Source organism: Leptonychotes weddellii, chromosome 9 (assembly GCF_054177405.1).
Source record: "Leptonychotes weddellii isolate Sample4059 chromosome 9, ASM5417740v2, whole genome shotgun sequence".
Lineage (NCBI taxonomy): Eukaryota > Metazoa > Chordata > Mammalia > Carnivora > Phocidae > Leptonychotes > Leptonychotes weddellii.
Genome location: NC_138377.1, coordinates 74984106 through 75000713, shown reverse-complemented (window position 1 = coordinate 75000713; position 16608 = coordinate 74984106). Strand labels below are relative to the sequence as shown.

General features: G+C 40.4%; 1 protein-coding gene across 12 annotated transcripts in view; it reads right to left on the bottom strand.

Moving 5' to 3' along the window:
* Nucleotides 1–16608, bottom strand: part of GANC (glucosidase alpha, neutral C) — a 68522-nt gene that overhangs the window by 45676 nt on the left and 6238 nt on the right. For 11 of the 12 annotated variants that reach the window (XR_014148596.1, XM_081830986.1, XM_081830985.1 and 8 more), the window contains 2 exons: nt 9546–9673; nt 4506–4688 (listed from right to left, as the gene is read on the bottom strand). Coding sequence is in view for 11 of the 12 variants with exons in the window: in XM_081830986.1 (XP_081687112.1) it covers nt 4506–4688; nt 9546–9673 (311 nt within the window). In the remaining variant the exon portion in view is untranslated. Of the gene's footprint in view, nt 1–4505; nt 4689–9545; nt 9674–10495; nt 14875–16608 lie in introns of those variants that run through there. The other variant, XM_081830991.1, reaches the window with a different exon arrangement.

The following is a 16608-nucleotide window of genomic DNA, read 5'->3' as shown; positions in this document are numbered from 1 at the left end:
TTTTTTTTTTTTTAAAGATTTTATTTATTTATTTGAGAGAGAGAGAATGAGAGAGAGCACATGAGAGGGGGGAGGGTCAGAGGGAGAAGCAGACTCCCTGCCAAGCAGGGAGCCCGATGCGGGACTCGATCCAGGGACTCCAGGATCATGACCTGAGCCGAAGGCAGTCGCTTAACCAACTGAGCCACCCAGGCGCCCTGTTTATCTTTACCAATGAAATTTTTTTCTTTTATAATTTTCTTATTTCTAGTTATGGACTTTTCTTTTCCATTTAAGGAAGTCCCTTTAACATTTCTTGGAAGGATGGTTTCATGTTGATGATCTCCTTTAGCTTTTGCTTATTTGGGAAACCCCTTATTTCTCCTTCAATTCTGAGGAATAACCCTGCCAAGTATTCTTAGTTGTTAAGTTCTTCTTCTATCAGCACTTTGAATATAGAATATAAAGGTCACTCCCTTCTGGCCTATCAAGTTTAGGGGTTTCCCTTGTATGTAACTAGTTTTTCCTTTGCTGCTTTTAAGATTCCCTCATCTTTAACTATTGATACTTCCACTGTAATGTGTCTTGGGGTGGGTCTCTTTGGGTTCATCTTATTTGGGTCTCTCTGTGCTTTCTGGACTTGGATGTCTATTTCTTTCACCAGATTAGAGAAGTTTTCTGCCATTGTTTTTTTTTTTTTTAATTATTTATTTTGAGAGAGAGAAAGAAAGAGAACTAGTGGGGAGAGGGGCAGAGGGAGAGGAAGAAGCAGACTTCCTGCTGAGCACAGAGCCCAACACAGGGCTCGACCCCAGCACCCTGAGATCATGAACCGAGCTGAAGTCAGATGCTTAACCAACTGAACCACCCAAGTGCCCCCATTATTTCTTTAAATAGGGTTTCTGTCCCTTTTTCTCTCTCTCTTCTCCTTCTGGGACCCCCTAAAATGTGAATGTTAGTATGCTTGATGTCCTAGTGGTCCCTTAAACTATCCTCATTTAAAAAAAAAAAATTCTTTTTTCTTTTTGCTGCTCTGATTGGGTGATTTACAATACCCTGTCTTCAGATTGCTGATCTGTTCTTCTGCATCATTTAATCTGCTGTTGATTCCCTCTGGTGTATTTTTCACTTCAGTTACTGTAACCTTCAGCTGATGGGTTCTTTTTGTATTTTCTACTTCCATGTTGAAGTTTTCACTGTGTTATCCATTCATCTCCCCAATTTGGTGAGCATCTTTATGACCATTAAATTCTTTATCTGGTAGATTGCTTATCTCTGTTTCTTTAGTTTTTTTTCCTGAAGTTTTGGCTTGTTCTTTCATTTGGAACATATTCTTCTGTCTCCTCATTACCTGAGTCTCTGTTTGTTTCTATGTATTAGGTAGATCAGTTACATCTGATCTTGAAGGAGTGGCTTTATGCAGAAGGTATCCTGTGGGTCCAGTAGCATAAACCCCCAGCCACCCCAGTCAGCTGCCCCAAGAGTGTGTTCCCTATGTGGGCGGCATGCACCTTCCTGCAGTGACTGGGTTGCAGTTGGTGCAGACTCACAGGTGTGTAGGGCTATCCTCCAGCATGACCGTCTTGTGAGGTCTGACTGACTGCTACGGTCATGCTGGTTAGTGGGGCTAGCCCCTGGCCCATCTGACTGAAAGGCCTGGTTGTGACTGTTGTGGATATGCTGTTATGTGGGGTTGGTCCCTGGCATGGCTGGCTGTGAGGCCTGGCTATGACAGCTGTGGGTGCACTGGTGGGTAGGGCATATCTCCTTCTTGGCTTGCTGAGGGGTCCAGCTGTGACTGCTGTAGGTGTTCTAGTTTGTAGGGCTGGCCCCCCCATGGTGGAGGTGCTTAGGAGGGGTTCTGGTCTTAGCTGAGGCTGCCCGCTGCAAATGCTGGGGTTGAAGGCTGCTTAGGAGGAGCTCTGATGCTAGCCAAAGGCACCCACCAGGAATGCCAGTGTGTAGAGACACCTGGGAGGGGGTCCAGGCTGGGAGATGGCTTGGGTGGAGCAAGTCTGCAGGGGAACACTGGACAGAGTTCAGTACTAGCAGAGTAGATACAGAGGACCAGAAATGACACCCACCAATGCTGGGCCAGCTAGATAGAAGAATGGTACCCACCAGTGCATCTGTCCCTGGAGGACATTCCAACAGATGCCTGCCATTCTGGCCCATGCCCTAAAATTAGTCAATGGATCTCCTTCCCATATCACCCAGGCGTTTTTCAAGTGGTTGCCTCTGTGCTGGGACTCAAAGCCAAGTGTGATTGTGCACATGTCATTTAAGAGCAGAGTCTCAGTTTTCTCCTGCCCTCTGACTCTCTTGGACATAAGAACTGTTGGTTTTCATAGGCAGACATTATGGGAGCTCATCTTCCTGGTAGAGGTTCCCTGGGACGTGGAGCCTGATGTGGGGCTCAGACACCTTGTTCCTAAGGGCAGGCCTCTACAGTTGTGATAGCCTTCCCAGTTGTGGGTTGCTGCACTCGGGGTGTGGGACCTGACTAAACCATGTCTCTGCTCCTCCAACCAATCTTGATGTGTTTTTTTCTTTATATCCTTAGTTGTATATGATCTGTTCTGCTAGTCTCTAGTTCCTTGTCAGAGACAGTGTTCTTTTTTTTTAAGTAGGTTCCACACCCAGTGTGGAGCACAACATGGGGCTTGAACTCACAACTCTGAGACCAGGACCTGAGCTGAAATCAAGAGTCAGACACTAAATCGACTGAGCCACCCAGGCGCTCCTCAGAGATAGTTTTCTATATGTAGTTGTAGATTTTGATGTGTGTGTGGGAGGAGGTGAGCTCAAGATCTTCTCACACCACCATCTTGATTTTGCCTCTTTTTATGTTTTTTTATGTGTAATTTTTTTCATCTGGGATTCATTTTTGCTAATGTTGTGAGGTTTGGACCTAACTTAAATCTTTTTCCAGGTGGATAATCTGATTTTCCTAACACAAATGTAAATGCTGGAAATATGAACTAGTACACAATCTCTATGGAAGGTAATTTGGCAGCATCAGTCAGAATTACAAATTCCGTTTGATCAGCAATTGTACTTCTATGACTCTAGTCTATGGATGGACTTGCATGTATGCAAAATGACACAAATACAAAGTTATCCATGAAGTCAGTAGTTGTAAAACAAGATTAGAAACAATTTTAAAGTCCATCAAGAGGGAATTTACTAAATGAATCATGGTGTAACCATACAATAGAAACTATACAGCTGCTTTAAAGAAATTAGGAACTACCACATTGGTAAAGGAAAAACAGCAAAGTGCAGAATAATGTGTAAAGGTGGTATCATATGTGTTAAGAAAGGAAAAAGCAAAGCACATATGTATCTTACTGTATAAACATAAATTATCTCTGGAAGGATACATAAAAAACTGGAAATATTGATTACTATCAAGGATGGAATGGGTAGCTCAAGGACAAATGGTGAGGGAGACTTTTCAATATATACCCCTTTGTAGCATATGCTTATTTAAAAAATAAATGAAAATATTAAGGCCCAACTTAGATATCACCTCTAAAACAAAAATATGGGAGTTTATTAAAAGAAAAAAATTTTTAAATATAAATAACCCAGGTACTGGGTACACAGGTATTTGTTATGCTATCAGTATTTTTCTTTTTTTTTTTTCCACTTTTTATTTCATTATAATGGTAAAATGCTCATAGTGAAAATCTCCAACTGTTCAGAGGGTAAAAAGCAAAAACCAAAAGCCCCTTCTACCCAAACAACCCTGCAGTTTTATTCCAGAGGTATATCAGTATTTTTCAATTAAAAAAATTGAATATTCATAAAGTACTAATAAGTGGCAGAATTACAGGTATTTAAATTTTTCTTTTCAATATTTTCTATTTTTCCTACAATGAACAGATATTATTCTCTGTAATAAGAAAATAAGACTTTTATATATAAAAATACAAATAAGTTGAAATCCAGAAAAAAATCACTATGTGGGAATAATGAATGTTGAATGTTTTCTACAGATTACATAAGATGTTCATTATTAGGATAAAAGTAGAACTACAGACTGGAGGATTTAAAAACAATAGTGGTAAAAATGGAAGAAGAATCTCCCCCTATTACATAACCTCCCAGTTCATGTCACCCCCACACAAACAGCTTTGATCAAGTGATTGTTTCCTGAAAATTCAAGTGTAGGATAACTCAAGTTATTGTAAGGGGATAAAGTGAAATTCTGAAGACATCAGTTCACAGTAACATTTATCAAGTCTCAACAGAGTGTTTTTTAGGGGTGTAGAGGGTAGAGGATGCCATCAGTTAAACACACAGGATATGTTAAGAGTATCAGTCTGCAAAAGTCTGGGAATCATTCTTGTCATCAAGCCTGCATTTACTTGCACAGGTGAAAAGATGAAATTTCTCAGAACAATATTCCAGCAAATAAGGCGAACCAATTTTCCATGGTGATATATCAACTATTTAGGCGATTAGTAATCACAATCAGGTTTTCTAAAGTTCTTTGTATGTCAAGTAATGTGCAAAAATACCTTTGCTTGAGAGGAATCTGCAGGTGCTCGAAGTACAACTGGCCCAGGGAGTTTATGCTCATCACAACCTCTTCTTCAGACACCAAATCTATCTTGAATGGGTTTGCTGTGATATTACACTTCAGATCTCCTTTTCCATCTGTCAATACCAAACTATCTGCATCCCCTGAACATGAAATCAGCCTAGAAAACAAAACAAGAAGAGAAAAACAGGTTACATGGCTCAATGTGATTCTCAATTCAAATTAATGTGCCTGGGTGGTTCAGTCAGTTAACCACCTGGCTCTTGATTTCAGCTCAGGTCATGATCTCAGGGTTGTGAGATGGGAGTGCTACTGAGCTCCATGCTGGGTGAGGAGTCTGCTTGAGATTCTCTCTTCTTCACCCTCTGCCCCTCCTCACCCCCCACCCCACCCCGCATGAGCTCTCTCTCAAAAAAAAAAAAAAAAAAGAATTAATTTGTAAATCAATATTCATGTAACAGCATAGATAAGGCAGTGGAAAGCGGTAACTGAGAGCACGGGTTTTGGTGTCAGAAAGGCTGGATTGAACGTAGCTCTATCATGCACTAGGTGCATAACTTTGGACAAATTAATCAGTCTATCCAGTTCTCAGTTTCCTCATCTGTAAAGTAGAATTAACAAAAGCAAGAACAAATACAGTTTTCAGGGAGAATTAAATGAGATCATGCATGCAAAGCACTTGGCAGTGCCTGGCACATAATAAGCACTCAATAAATGTTAGCTATCATCATCATTACTTTGGTCTGGACAGCCTAGTAACACTTTGGTGCACTAAACACTTCGCTTTTCTCTCTCATGCCAACCATACACTCAGAAACTAAGGAAATAACCTAGATTGGATTTTGACGCACTGAGTCCATAGTGAGACGGATTCTCTCCTGACTTCCATCAGTCCCTAATTTGACAGGTAGACTGTTAGGATATTCTGGATTCCCAGGAATATGTAAGCTCAGAGGCAGCACTTAAAATCCCTTAGAGGTCTAGATATTCCTTTCTCGGTGCATAGTCACCCTGGTAAGTGGTCACATGCCTCTTTAGGGAAGGTGAGGAGGGATATTTTATGTTCTTATTATATCCTTATCAAGTCCTTCTCCATGGATTCTAGGCCTCCCTCTCAAGCAAGATGCCTGGGTTCTGGAAACTGTCTGGAGTTGGGTGGGAGGTTGTATCTCACTGTTCATCAAACCTAAGTGGAGTTCTTTTGTTTTTTGCACTTTAGTGCATCTATTTCAGTCCAATGGACCCTTTGATATATTGTTCATTGCCCCAAGGGTTAAACCATTTTGGGTACCATACATACAGGGCTACACATTATGGAAACATGTTCACCATGTCTCTATCAACTAAATGCTTCTGCTTTCATTCTGCCACCTGGAGTCTCACCATCTTCACTGAAATCAGGGAGCCCATTTTTTTTTTTTTAAAATGGGTGGTAACTGAGAGCATGGGTTTTGGTGTCAAAAAGGCTGGACTGTATGGTCAATGGAACTTCTATTACAGCTAGAATAGAATAGAAGCAGAATATGCCATATTTATTACACAAAGAATAATAAAATCTATTTGAGAGAGAGAGCGAGAGAGAACAGGAGCAGGGGGAAGGGAAATGGGAGGGGGAGGGGCAGAGGGAGAAGCAGACTCCCTGCTCAGCAGGGAGCCCGATATGACACGGGGCTCTATCCCAGGACCCTGAGATCATGACCTGAGCCGAAGGTAGACAACCACCCAGATGCCCCTCAGGGAGCCCATTTTGATGGCATCATTTCCCACCATTATGTCTACCTCACAAAAGACATTCACTCACTACAATGCTTTCCAAGTGTTCCCTTACCAATTTATTTCTCAGTGAAGGGAATATCTTTTGGATCCTCTTGGAAAACAAAATTAGGGGCTAGATGAGCTGTTGTATATGATATATCCACTTCAACATCTTTACCTCCCTAAGTCTATGGGTCATTTCTTCTACTCTGTGCCAAGGAATTTCTGGTAGCTCAGCTTCATTCAGCAGAGTCCATAGCTGAATACAGATTATAATTAACCAACCAAGCAAATAATTAGATCCACTCCGTGCTGTCCAAGCTAGCATATCAAATCTAGATTTTCTGGTACATGTGCTCATGTCAATAAATTTAATGTGGTCCTAAAATTATGTTCCTTCCTTCAGTCTAGGAGCCCCTCAGAAATCATTTCCATCCATATCCCAGGTTTTTGCCAAGAGAAAATCCTGTAATTCCGTAGGTGTTGGGTTTGACTGTAATTAGCTCCTTAGGCATGCTGGGCTCTGATAGTGGTTTTAAAGGCAGCGAAGGGAGGTAGGGATGAGGCACAAGGAGCACTGGAATCCCCCTGCACAATATATCTTAGGTGAGGTCAATACAGGGTGTCCAAGTAAGGTAGGATCAGCTATGTTAGAGGAAAAGGAGCTGCTTCTGCTGGAACAGGAGGCTTGATGGAATTCTGAGGTTTGGGTACTCAGTTATTCAAATCTTCCCAAATGTTGATATTTAATTTTCCCTTTTCCCAGTTAGTGCCCTAAATTCACAGAACTGATGAGGCTGTAAATTAAACGCATGGTCTAATTCAGTGAACGACAGAATCAAACTCTCAGCTATAAGGACTTGGTAGCTATAACAGATATGAGAGACTTTTAGGACTGTCATAAAAACTTATTTGGTTTCTGACAAATGCCTGAGCTAAGAATTTAAAACCTGAGACTGTACTTTTCTTTCTTTAAGTTCTTCAGTTAATAACAGGCCACTTCAGAGTTTTGAGTTCTTTATGACAATTGTGCTATGCTATGTCCCTATTTCTTGGTTTGCAAGGGCCATACTTTCAATATGCACTTTATTTCAGTTGACCATGGGTAGTAATTTAAGTAACTCTGCCATGGAATGCTGTGCTTTACTGCTAGTTGTATTAGTTTGCTAGGCCTGCCACAACAAATGCCACACTGGGTAGGTAGCTTAAACTACAGAAATTAATTCTCTCAAAATTCTAGAGGCTAGAAGTCCAAGATCAAAGTGTCAGTGGGTTTGGTTTCTTCTGAGACCTTTTTCCTTGGCTTTCAGATAGCCATCATCTTGCTATGTCCTCACACAGTCATCCCTCTGTCTGTGTTACTTGTGTCCTAATATCCTCTTCGTATGGGACACAAGTCATATTGTATTAGAGTCCACTCTAATGATCCCATTTTAACTTAGTTACCTCTTCAAAGGCCATACCTCTAAATATAGTCACATTTAGAGGTATAGGAGGTTAGGGTTTCAACAAATGAGCTTGGGGGGGGGGCACAATTCAGGCCATAACACTAATATCTCATCCTTTAATGATAACCAGGTCCTTACATTTTTCAAATCCAGCCAAATCTGCTAACCAATCTCATATTCCCCTCCTGGAGGGTTTGTTACCTATACTCACTTCTGATACTAAAGTCTATATCAACCAAGAGTCAACTGTAGATTAAAGAAAACACTCTGGTTATTTTAGGTAGAAAATAAGTGACTTAATATGGGGGACTTAGGAGCTTACACATCATGGGAAGTGTTGAGGTAATAGAAATGACCCATAGAACAATACTGCATAACTGTATGGTCAATGGAACTTCTATTGCAGCTAGAATCAGGAAGTTGGATAATCAGAAGTCACTATGGCAACTGCTGGGCTCCAAGATCATGCCATGTCAGCTCCAGAAATCAGGAAATGACTGCCCTCACTAATGTACCTCTAGAGACATTCTATGGCTGCCAAATCCACATTAGCAAAATGGGAAGCTCAGTTCTGAAATCAAGATCCCTGTAAGTGCATCTGATTGGGAGAACCTGAATTATACCAGAAACTAGCTGCATGGGAATATAGGAGATGGAAGAATGTAGTTTTTAGCTTTCTAGTTAGTGCAGTAGTCAAGACAGGCCCTCTAGAAAGAGGTTGGAACAGAAGCAGAATATGCCATATTTATTACACAAAGCTAGTTATTGCCCTGACCCCAAAACATGGCAACAATAACACAGAAAAAGAGAAGTACAGATGAATTTTGCTTATGAACATAGTTGTAAAAATGTTAAAGGATGTACCAGTAAAGCAAATCCTCCAGGATAGTAAAAAATAATATACTGTGACTAAGTATATACCCACATCCATATACATACAAACACAAGTGTGCACGCAAATTGCAAAGTCTTACAAACAGTCTCTTTTTAATTCCTGTTTCATAAGTTCTTGGCATATAGTAGCAGCTCAATGAACAGACAGACCTATTTTGAATTTACGATGATTCTACTACAATTGAAATAATTTCTCCTTATAATTTATAGACTTTATTAAATTTTTATGGAATAATAATCTACAGAAAACTATGAAAATATAGTGAAAATTAAAGCATCTGGCATAATCTTCTATTCCCTTGGTGAAATAATATGAAAAAATGACAGGAATCAACAGGCAGAACCAAGTTGAAATATCACTGGAAGGTGCGTGGAGAACTGAAGAAGATGCCGCAGGGATATGGAAAATGCTTTTTAATCCCCAAAGATTTTTTTTTCACCTAGACACTGATTATTAATTTATCTCTGACTCTCAATTAAGTCACATGTTAGACTTCTGAGACTACCTTTAATTAAAAGTGAGTCACCCTAACTGTATAAATTACGGCAAGCGAGTTTGGCTAGTGTATCAGATCTCTGGAGCCCTGCTGCTAATCTGAGGAAATTAAATAGCTCTGCTTCTACTTGTCCCCAAAGTCGGGTTGATGAATCCTTTTCTTTGTGAAAAAGGACAGCAGGGATCAAAAGCTCTGCCTCTCCCCATTTGTAAGTGCTGATAAATCACATGGTGGAGGAAGAGAAAACAGAATGGATAACATACAAAATGGATAAATTTATCCCCAAATAACTTGAAAACGAACTCGGCAAATGATGGTAGCTTTGAATAGAGAAAACAGGAGGCACATACAAAATCTGTTACTCAAGGTATGATAAACGCCCATATTGAGGGTGTATCCAAGATCTCTTGTTCCTTGGCTTACCTTACAGTGCTGGGCTTGCTTGTGAGGACATCAGGAACTTCATACCTGGGTTTCACGGGAGTTTCTTCATTGATTTTAAGCCTGAAAATATTTCCCTCTATACCATAAACTTCAGCCAGAAGAGAAACCTGGGAAAAGACACGAGATTAGTTTCAATAGGTTATTACCCCACTGATGGTCGGTTCTACAGTCAAATTGCAATAATTAGAAACTATGTTTGGGGTGCCCGGGTGGCTCAGTCGGTTAAGCATCTGCCTTTGGCTCAGTTCATGATCCCAGGGGCCTCGCTGGGAGGGAGTCTGTTTCTCCCTCTGCCCCTCCCCCTGCTTGTGCTCCCTCTCCCTTTCTCTCTCTCTAATAAACAAAAAAAAATCTTTTAAAAAAAGGAAGCTATGTTTGAATTATTACAGGCCAAATAAACTGGAGAACAATGGGAATTATGAAGGAAAAAGCTCCCCAAACTTTGTATGTACTTGTTTGGCTATACCTGACAGTAGAGCAAGAAATACCTTCTATGTGTTCTACGGCTAGGCAAACATATAATTGTCCATACCAGGACCTTTAAGGATGAAAGAGGTCTCTATTAATAATTATACTGAATGATGGGCATAAACTGAAACTGCTTTTGGAAAGCTGGGACCTATGGCCCTGTATCTATGACAAACTGCAGACATCTTAAGAACTTGGTGTTAAAACTAGGGGCAACTGGATTCCAGCTGAATGAAAGATGAAGGATAACAAGCCACAGAATGGAAAAGAATAAAGAATAAAAGTGGTCACTGGGGTTCCCCAGGATAGATGATTAAGACTTGCTATACTAAAATCAAGGCATTTCCTGTATACCTGGGAATAAGGTCTGGGGAACTTTCTCAGGAGGTTGGGATACTCTCAGCTTTTTTAAGAGGCTGGGGAATTTTAGGTAAAATTCTGCCTACAGTGGGACATGGAAGCAACACAGAATTATAGAGAATATAGGATTTAAGAAATAAAACATGAGACAACAACAAACCTCAAGAGAACAGAAGTGGCTAGCTATAGGTTACAAGATGAGGCATCTAGATCAGAGAAATATGTATTTTTTAATATGCAGTCATCTTTATTATAATTCATATATACATTAAAATCAGACATGAATCTCTAATAAAAAACATCTAGGATCTCATGGGCTTTTGTTTTCTGTTCATTTATGTAGTTTGAAAATCCAGTTTACTTGAGAATGGTGGAAAAGGCCAAGTAGTATCTTAGTTTCATATGACAAGTTTTCTCCTCATAGGTATTCTTTGGGCATTTTATTTTTATTTTTTATTTTTTTAAAGATTTTACTTACTTATTTAACAGAGAGACACAGCGAGAGAGGGAACACAAGCAGGGGGAGTGGGAGAGGGAGAAGCAGGCTTTCCACTGAGCAGGGAGCCTGATGCAGGGCCCAATCCCAGGACCCTGGGATCATGACCTGAGCCAAAGGCAGACACTTAACGACTGAGCCACCCAGGCGCCCCTCTTTGGGCATTTTAATGAACCTGCCCATTTTTCAGTGCCTTCTGCAATTCCTTAGAGATTTCAGTGGGCACCTGGCCTATGGAACATTCTATTACTCTACTGACTCTTAAGGTATGGTTCTGGGGCTACGCCTGAGAATTTGCTTTTCTAACCTATTGTTCCCTTTTGATTTACTCTAGCAGGCAGTTTTAAAAAGGGGTCAAATGTGCCAAAGCTTCCAAACCTCCATGCTTCTCTTACAGAAATATCATTTACTTTATCATTCATTTTACCAACTCTCCCTTCCAAATAAAGGACCCCAAAATATAAAGTATCACCTGCCAGTGTTAGATGAGGCTCCTCTTCTCTCCCCAAATCAAATTATTTAGGATTCTGAGTGATAGCAAGCCCCTCCAACACAGAGCTACAGTCTTTATCAAAAAAGCTTGATCAGAGAAATATTCTGACAGTTTTCAACCGCTGTGCTGTATAGCAGTGACTGACAGCAAATGCTTTATTAAATCCTTCATGTGATGCCAAATTCTCGTTACACTTGGGTACATGTATTGTCACTGTAACATCTGTTCAATGAAAGGCTAAGCTGGGCAGGCTGTGTGGGCCCTCGTTCAGAACAGGTACAATGTGGTGCAAGTAAGATAGCAAGCAGGGAGACTATCACAGCACTAAAAAAAAAAAAAAAAAATGATTTCGCTGGAACTCTGCCTCTTGAAAATATAGGAAAGTAGTCAGGGCACTTAAGCAGTGACATGACACTTGAGAGTGACCAGGTAAAGAGTACAGTGGCTATGGCTGCTTTTACAGATAATTCTTAAGGTAGAGTTATAGTAGAGTAGTAGTGAGCACAGTGTAATTACTTTTTCTAGTTTTATTGAGATATAGACATATAATGTACAAACTTAAGGTGTACATTGTGTTGATTTGATACATATTGCAAGATGATTACCACTATAGCATTAGCTAACAACTGCATTATATCACATAATTACCATTTCCTTTTTGTGATGAGAACATTTAAGATCTACTCTTTTAGCAACTTTCAAGTATATAATAGAGTATTATTAGTTATAATCACTATGCTGTACAGGAGAATCCCCAGGACTTATTTTATGTACAGCTGGAAGTTGATACTCTTTGACCAGCATCATCCTTCCCCCACCCCAATCATACTGTAATTATTCCTTTCATGTCTAACATTCTTTTGTAAATTTAATTACTTCAAGTGTGTCATCAGAATTCTAAGATTTAAAAATGTGCTCAAATACCAATAAAGCTGAAATTCTGTCAGATTATGTTTTCTCCTAAGTGAGACCTATATTTCCATTGCTCTCTCAAATTCAACTAACAGTTACTTGGCATCTAATATTGGGATGTGCTGTGAAAAAGATGACCAAACTCTTAGAGGGAAATTGCAATTTACAGACGAAACACGGTAAACATAAAGCATGCTGTAAGTGCTGAGGGAGAAGGACAAGGACAGTGCTGTGGGAGAAGAGAGGGAATATTAATGATGACTTGTAAGGAGAGGGGTTCTGGGCTGTCTCTGGAGGAGCAGGGCCTTCAGGGACTAGCAGGACTCTGGATAGGCAAAATGAGCAAGAACATCCTAAGCAGAGGGCACACAGGCTGCCTACATATGATGAACAAATTGCACCTAGTTTCTCTACTCAGAGATCCTCCCAGTTTTAGGAAAATAGCTCTCTTTAAGAACAATATTTTTTAAAACCAAAGATTGGTCTGTCTGTTTTGTTCTTGAGGCTGCAGTCAGGAAAGAATCCTAATTCTATGAGGAGGCAGTTAATAACCCTGCTTTTCCTTTTACCATAATGACCTTTTACAACCAAACACATAAATCAGAGTCAAAGCTCCATTTTGTTTTCATTTTAGCTCAATTAAGCAAATGATTTTTTTTCCAACAGGCAATCCTTTTCAAGGTCGATATTCAGATTCATTCATTATCTCCTACTATTACCTACATAGCTTTCATGTTCCAAGCATATAATCTCCTTAGATATTCATATGCTTTGTTTCTCTGATCTGGCTCATGCTGTTTTTATTGACTTAAAAACATTTTTAAACAGCAACAGATTTTCAGAAGACCAATAAACAAAGCTACGTGGGTTAAAGACAGTGGGGAGTGGCTCGGAGCCCCTACCTTTGAGCCCTCCCTGAGCTGAGCTCTGAGACACCTCCATGGAGACCTAGGCTCTGTGGCTGACAGTTTAGAAACCACTTCTCTAGGTTTCTCAATTGCCAGTTATTGCTCACTTCTTCCACCAAAACCTTGCTCTTGTCAAAAAGCCTGGACATGAATGTTACACTCTTCTATCTAACACATTAAGAATTTCTCTATATTCCTTTTCTTTTCCTGTCTGGACATTTATGAAAAAGTAATATACAAATAAATGATGGAATCTCTTCTTCCTGTTAGTGATGATTGGAGATGACAATGAAAAGATATGTTAACTTACAGAAGCTAGACTGTGTAAACTAGGAGTTAGTGTGAGTACTTAGATCATAGTAGCAGTTACACTCAAATTGCAGCAAGATGGATTTACGTAAAACAAGTGAAGAAACGTGTAACTGAGCATCTTAAATATTTAAAAATATTTAAAATATTTAAAATCTGTAAATGTCCATCTACACAGAGAAAATGAGATAAATCCTCAGAGAAAGGAATCCATTTTAGAGGTTCCTTTTAAAGATTTTATTTATTTATTTGAGACAGAGAGAATGAGAGAGCACATGAGAGGGGGGAGAGTCAGAGGGAGAAGCAGATTCCCCGCTGAGCAGGGAGCCTGATGCGGGACTCGATCCCGGGACTCCAGGATCATGACCTGAGCCCAAGGCAGTCGCTTAACCAACTGAGCCACCCAGGCGCCCCAGAGGTTCCTTTTAAAACTACAAGTCTCCATTTGGTTTTTCATAAAGCTTTATTCAGAGGCTCACTTCTCGCAGTCTGGGAAAGAGTATTAATTCTCTTTTCCTATCTGATTTCTTTTATACTTAATAAAAACAAAACCTCTAGTCTGTCATCCATAGATCTAGTTTATTGTTGTTGTTTTTGGCCACATGGGCAAAAATATCAGGTTGTAAAAACCATGGTGGTAGAGACAGACTTGTCTTTGTATTCAAGTAGTGGACTGATCACAATTATATTAAAACAAAACCTGTTATTTACCCAGAACTGGGAATCACAACTAGTAGAGACTGTGATGGAGTTACCAGAACAGCCCTAGAACACATATTAAAATGGCAGTGGGTATTAGGAATGGAAATTATGACCCCGTCAACTTCTCCATGATGGATACAGATCTTGCCTTTCCTCTGGCACCAGGTGTCTTCACTGTACTCTAAGAAACAGTTCATCTAAAAGGCCTACAAGAGTGAGCAAGTTGTTGCTCAAGATCTCCCAGGATTCAGAGGACCATCTAAGAGTTCATTAAATTGCCACAGGGCACTAATTGCCCCTTCCACTGTTGCAGCCAGTTGGTTTACTGCAAGCACTGATTCTCTACAGAGAATGCTGGCAAGTTCACGCTGGTATTAGCCCGTTCCCTAAGGACAATTAGCCTGTCCAGGTATGCTTCTGGTTGTTTGGCTAGTTCCCAAATTAGCTGCCTGTTCATGGCCACTTCTGCAGAAACACTACTGGCTAACAAGTGGTAGTTCTTCCTCATCTGCTGAGGAGATGGCGGGTTGGGCAAAATCCCATTTTCATCAGGCTTAGGGGCAAAGGCAAGGAGTGACTTAATGGAGGTGCTCAGAGATATCCCTGCATCCTTGGAGATGCTGCCAGAAGTGGAGTCTCTGGTGAAAACTTGCAAACAGGCTGCAAAGGAAAGTAAACATGTTGCTAAAAGGTCATCCATGTTATGAGAAAGCCTCAAAATTGGCAATATAAAGCAGGTCAAAGACCTAGGTCTGTTCCAGATAGCCTTGATAGCAGTGCTTTGTAGCTAGACTCAGAGGACAGAATACATTGCTCTGCTCTGAAGTCACAAGACTGGATTTTACCATGTTTCTCAATCCAGGTCAAATTTTCACTGAAGGTAAAAAAAATTGGTAAAAAAAACCAAAACAAAACTCTAAAAAGCAGTCAACATTTTACTGTTAGCTTTCTTTTTAGATGTTCTCTTGGAAGTCTCTTTACCAAATATCTACCCGATTATTTTTTCATCAGGAATAGGCAACACACTATAACAGGACCCTGTATATGAGAAAACTTAAATGCAGTTTAACCTACAACTGGCTTTTATTCACAGCCTAGATGTCCTGAGCTGGAGACAACACACAGGGCCACACTTCAGTTTGTTCTGTAACATGACCGTGTCCCAGGAACATCATGTTTGAGCTGAATTGTGTCTCCCCCAAACTCTAAATTCGTATTTTGAAGCACTGCCCCTCAGTATGATGGTATCTGGAGATGGGGCCTTTGGGAAGTGATTAGGTTTAGATAAGATCATGAGGGTGGGGTTATGATGGGATTAGTGCCCTTAGAAAAAGAAACCAGAGATTTAGCTCTCTCTCCACTATCTGAAAATATAATAAAAAGATGATAGTCTATAAGCCAGGAAAAGGGTCCCCAAAGACACCTTGATTTTGGATTTCCCAGACTCTAGAACTATGGTAAATCAGTATCTGTTGTTTAAGATACCCAGTCTATGGTATTTTGTTATGGGAACCTGAGCTAAGACAATGTTGAATGAAGCTTGGTTCTGTTTCCTGGTTACTTATATTGGGGGAAGGGGATTGAGAAGAAGATTTCAAAAATTAACAGATCTTGAGAACAAAGTTACTGCTTTAAGAGATGTAATGGTGTGGCGGCAGGCAGAGACACTAAGAATGCTGGGTTTGTCAGAATCTGCTGAATCTGTGAAATCTGAGAACTACAGCTGTGAGCTGAATATGATCCTCTTAGACTTTGGACTCTCTCTCTCTGAACCTGAAGTAAAAAGCTGTCATTCTGAATAAGTAGATACGTGCAGCTTCTTTTAAATCTCCCGACCACACCTCTACCATGTCCTAACATGAAATCTCCCATGAAACACCCATTTCGTCCCAGAAACCACCTCAAATGGAGGCTGCTTGTCTATACAGTGAGCTGGATACAAGGTTCAGACAACTTTAGAGATTAATGTCCGGGTCCTCATTGTCTCTACCAGACTGACAGAGGACATAAAATCCTGAGTCTCTCTTAGTCATCTCAACTCCAAGTGACAAGAAAGCCCAGAATTTCAGGGTGATCCCCTAAACATATATATTTGCCTGAGATCAGAGCATGCAGATTCTCTATGCAGCCCCAGTATTTCTAATACCTGAACATGAAGTCTGTTCCAAGGGGTCCTCAAAGTTCTCAGTCCTGGGAGCCATGTTACTGACATCCTGGATAACCTGCCCTTGCTTGTTGGGCTTCTCAACTCCCTTCTGAGCCATGTGCTACCTTCTGCTGAGATTCTGTGGGTCCTCCTGGACTGTGGCTTCTTTTCCTTGGGAGGCATCTAGATCTGGTGGACTCTGGTTCTGGCACCTGACCTGAACAGCATTGTCTCTCACGTTTTCAGGC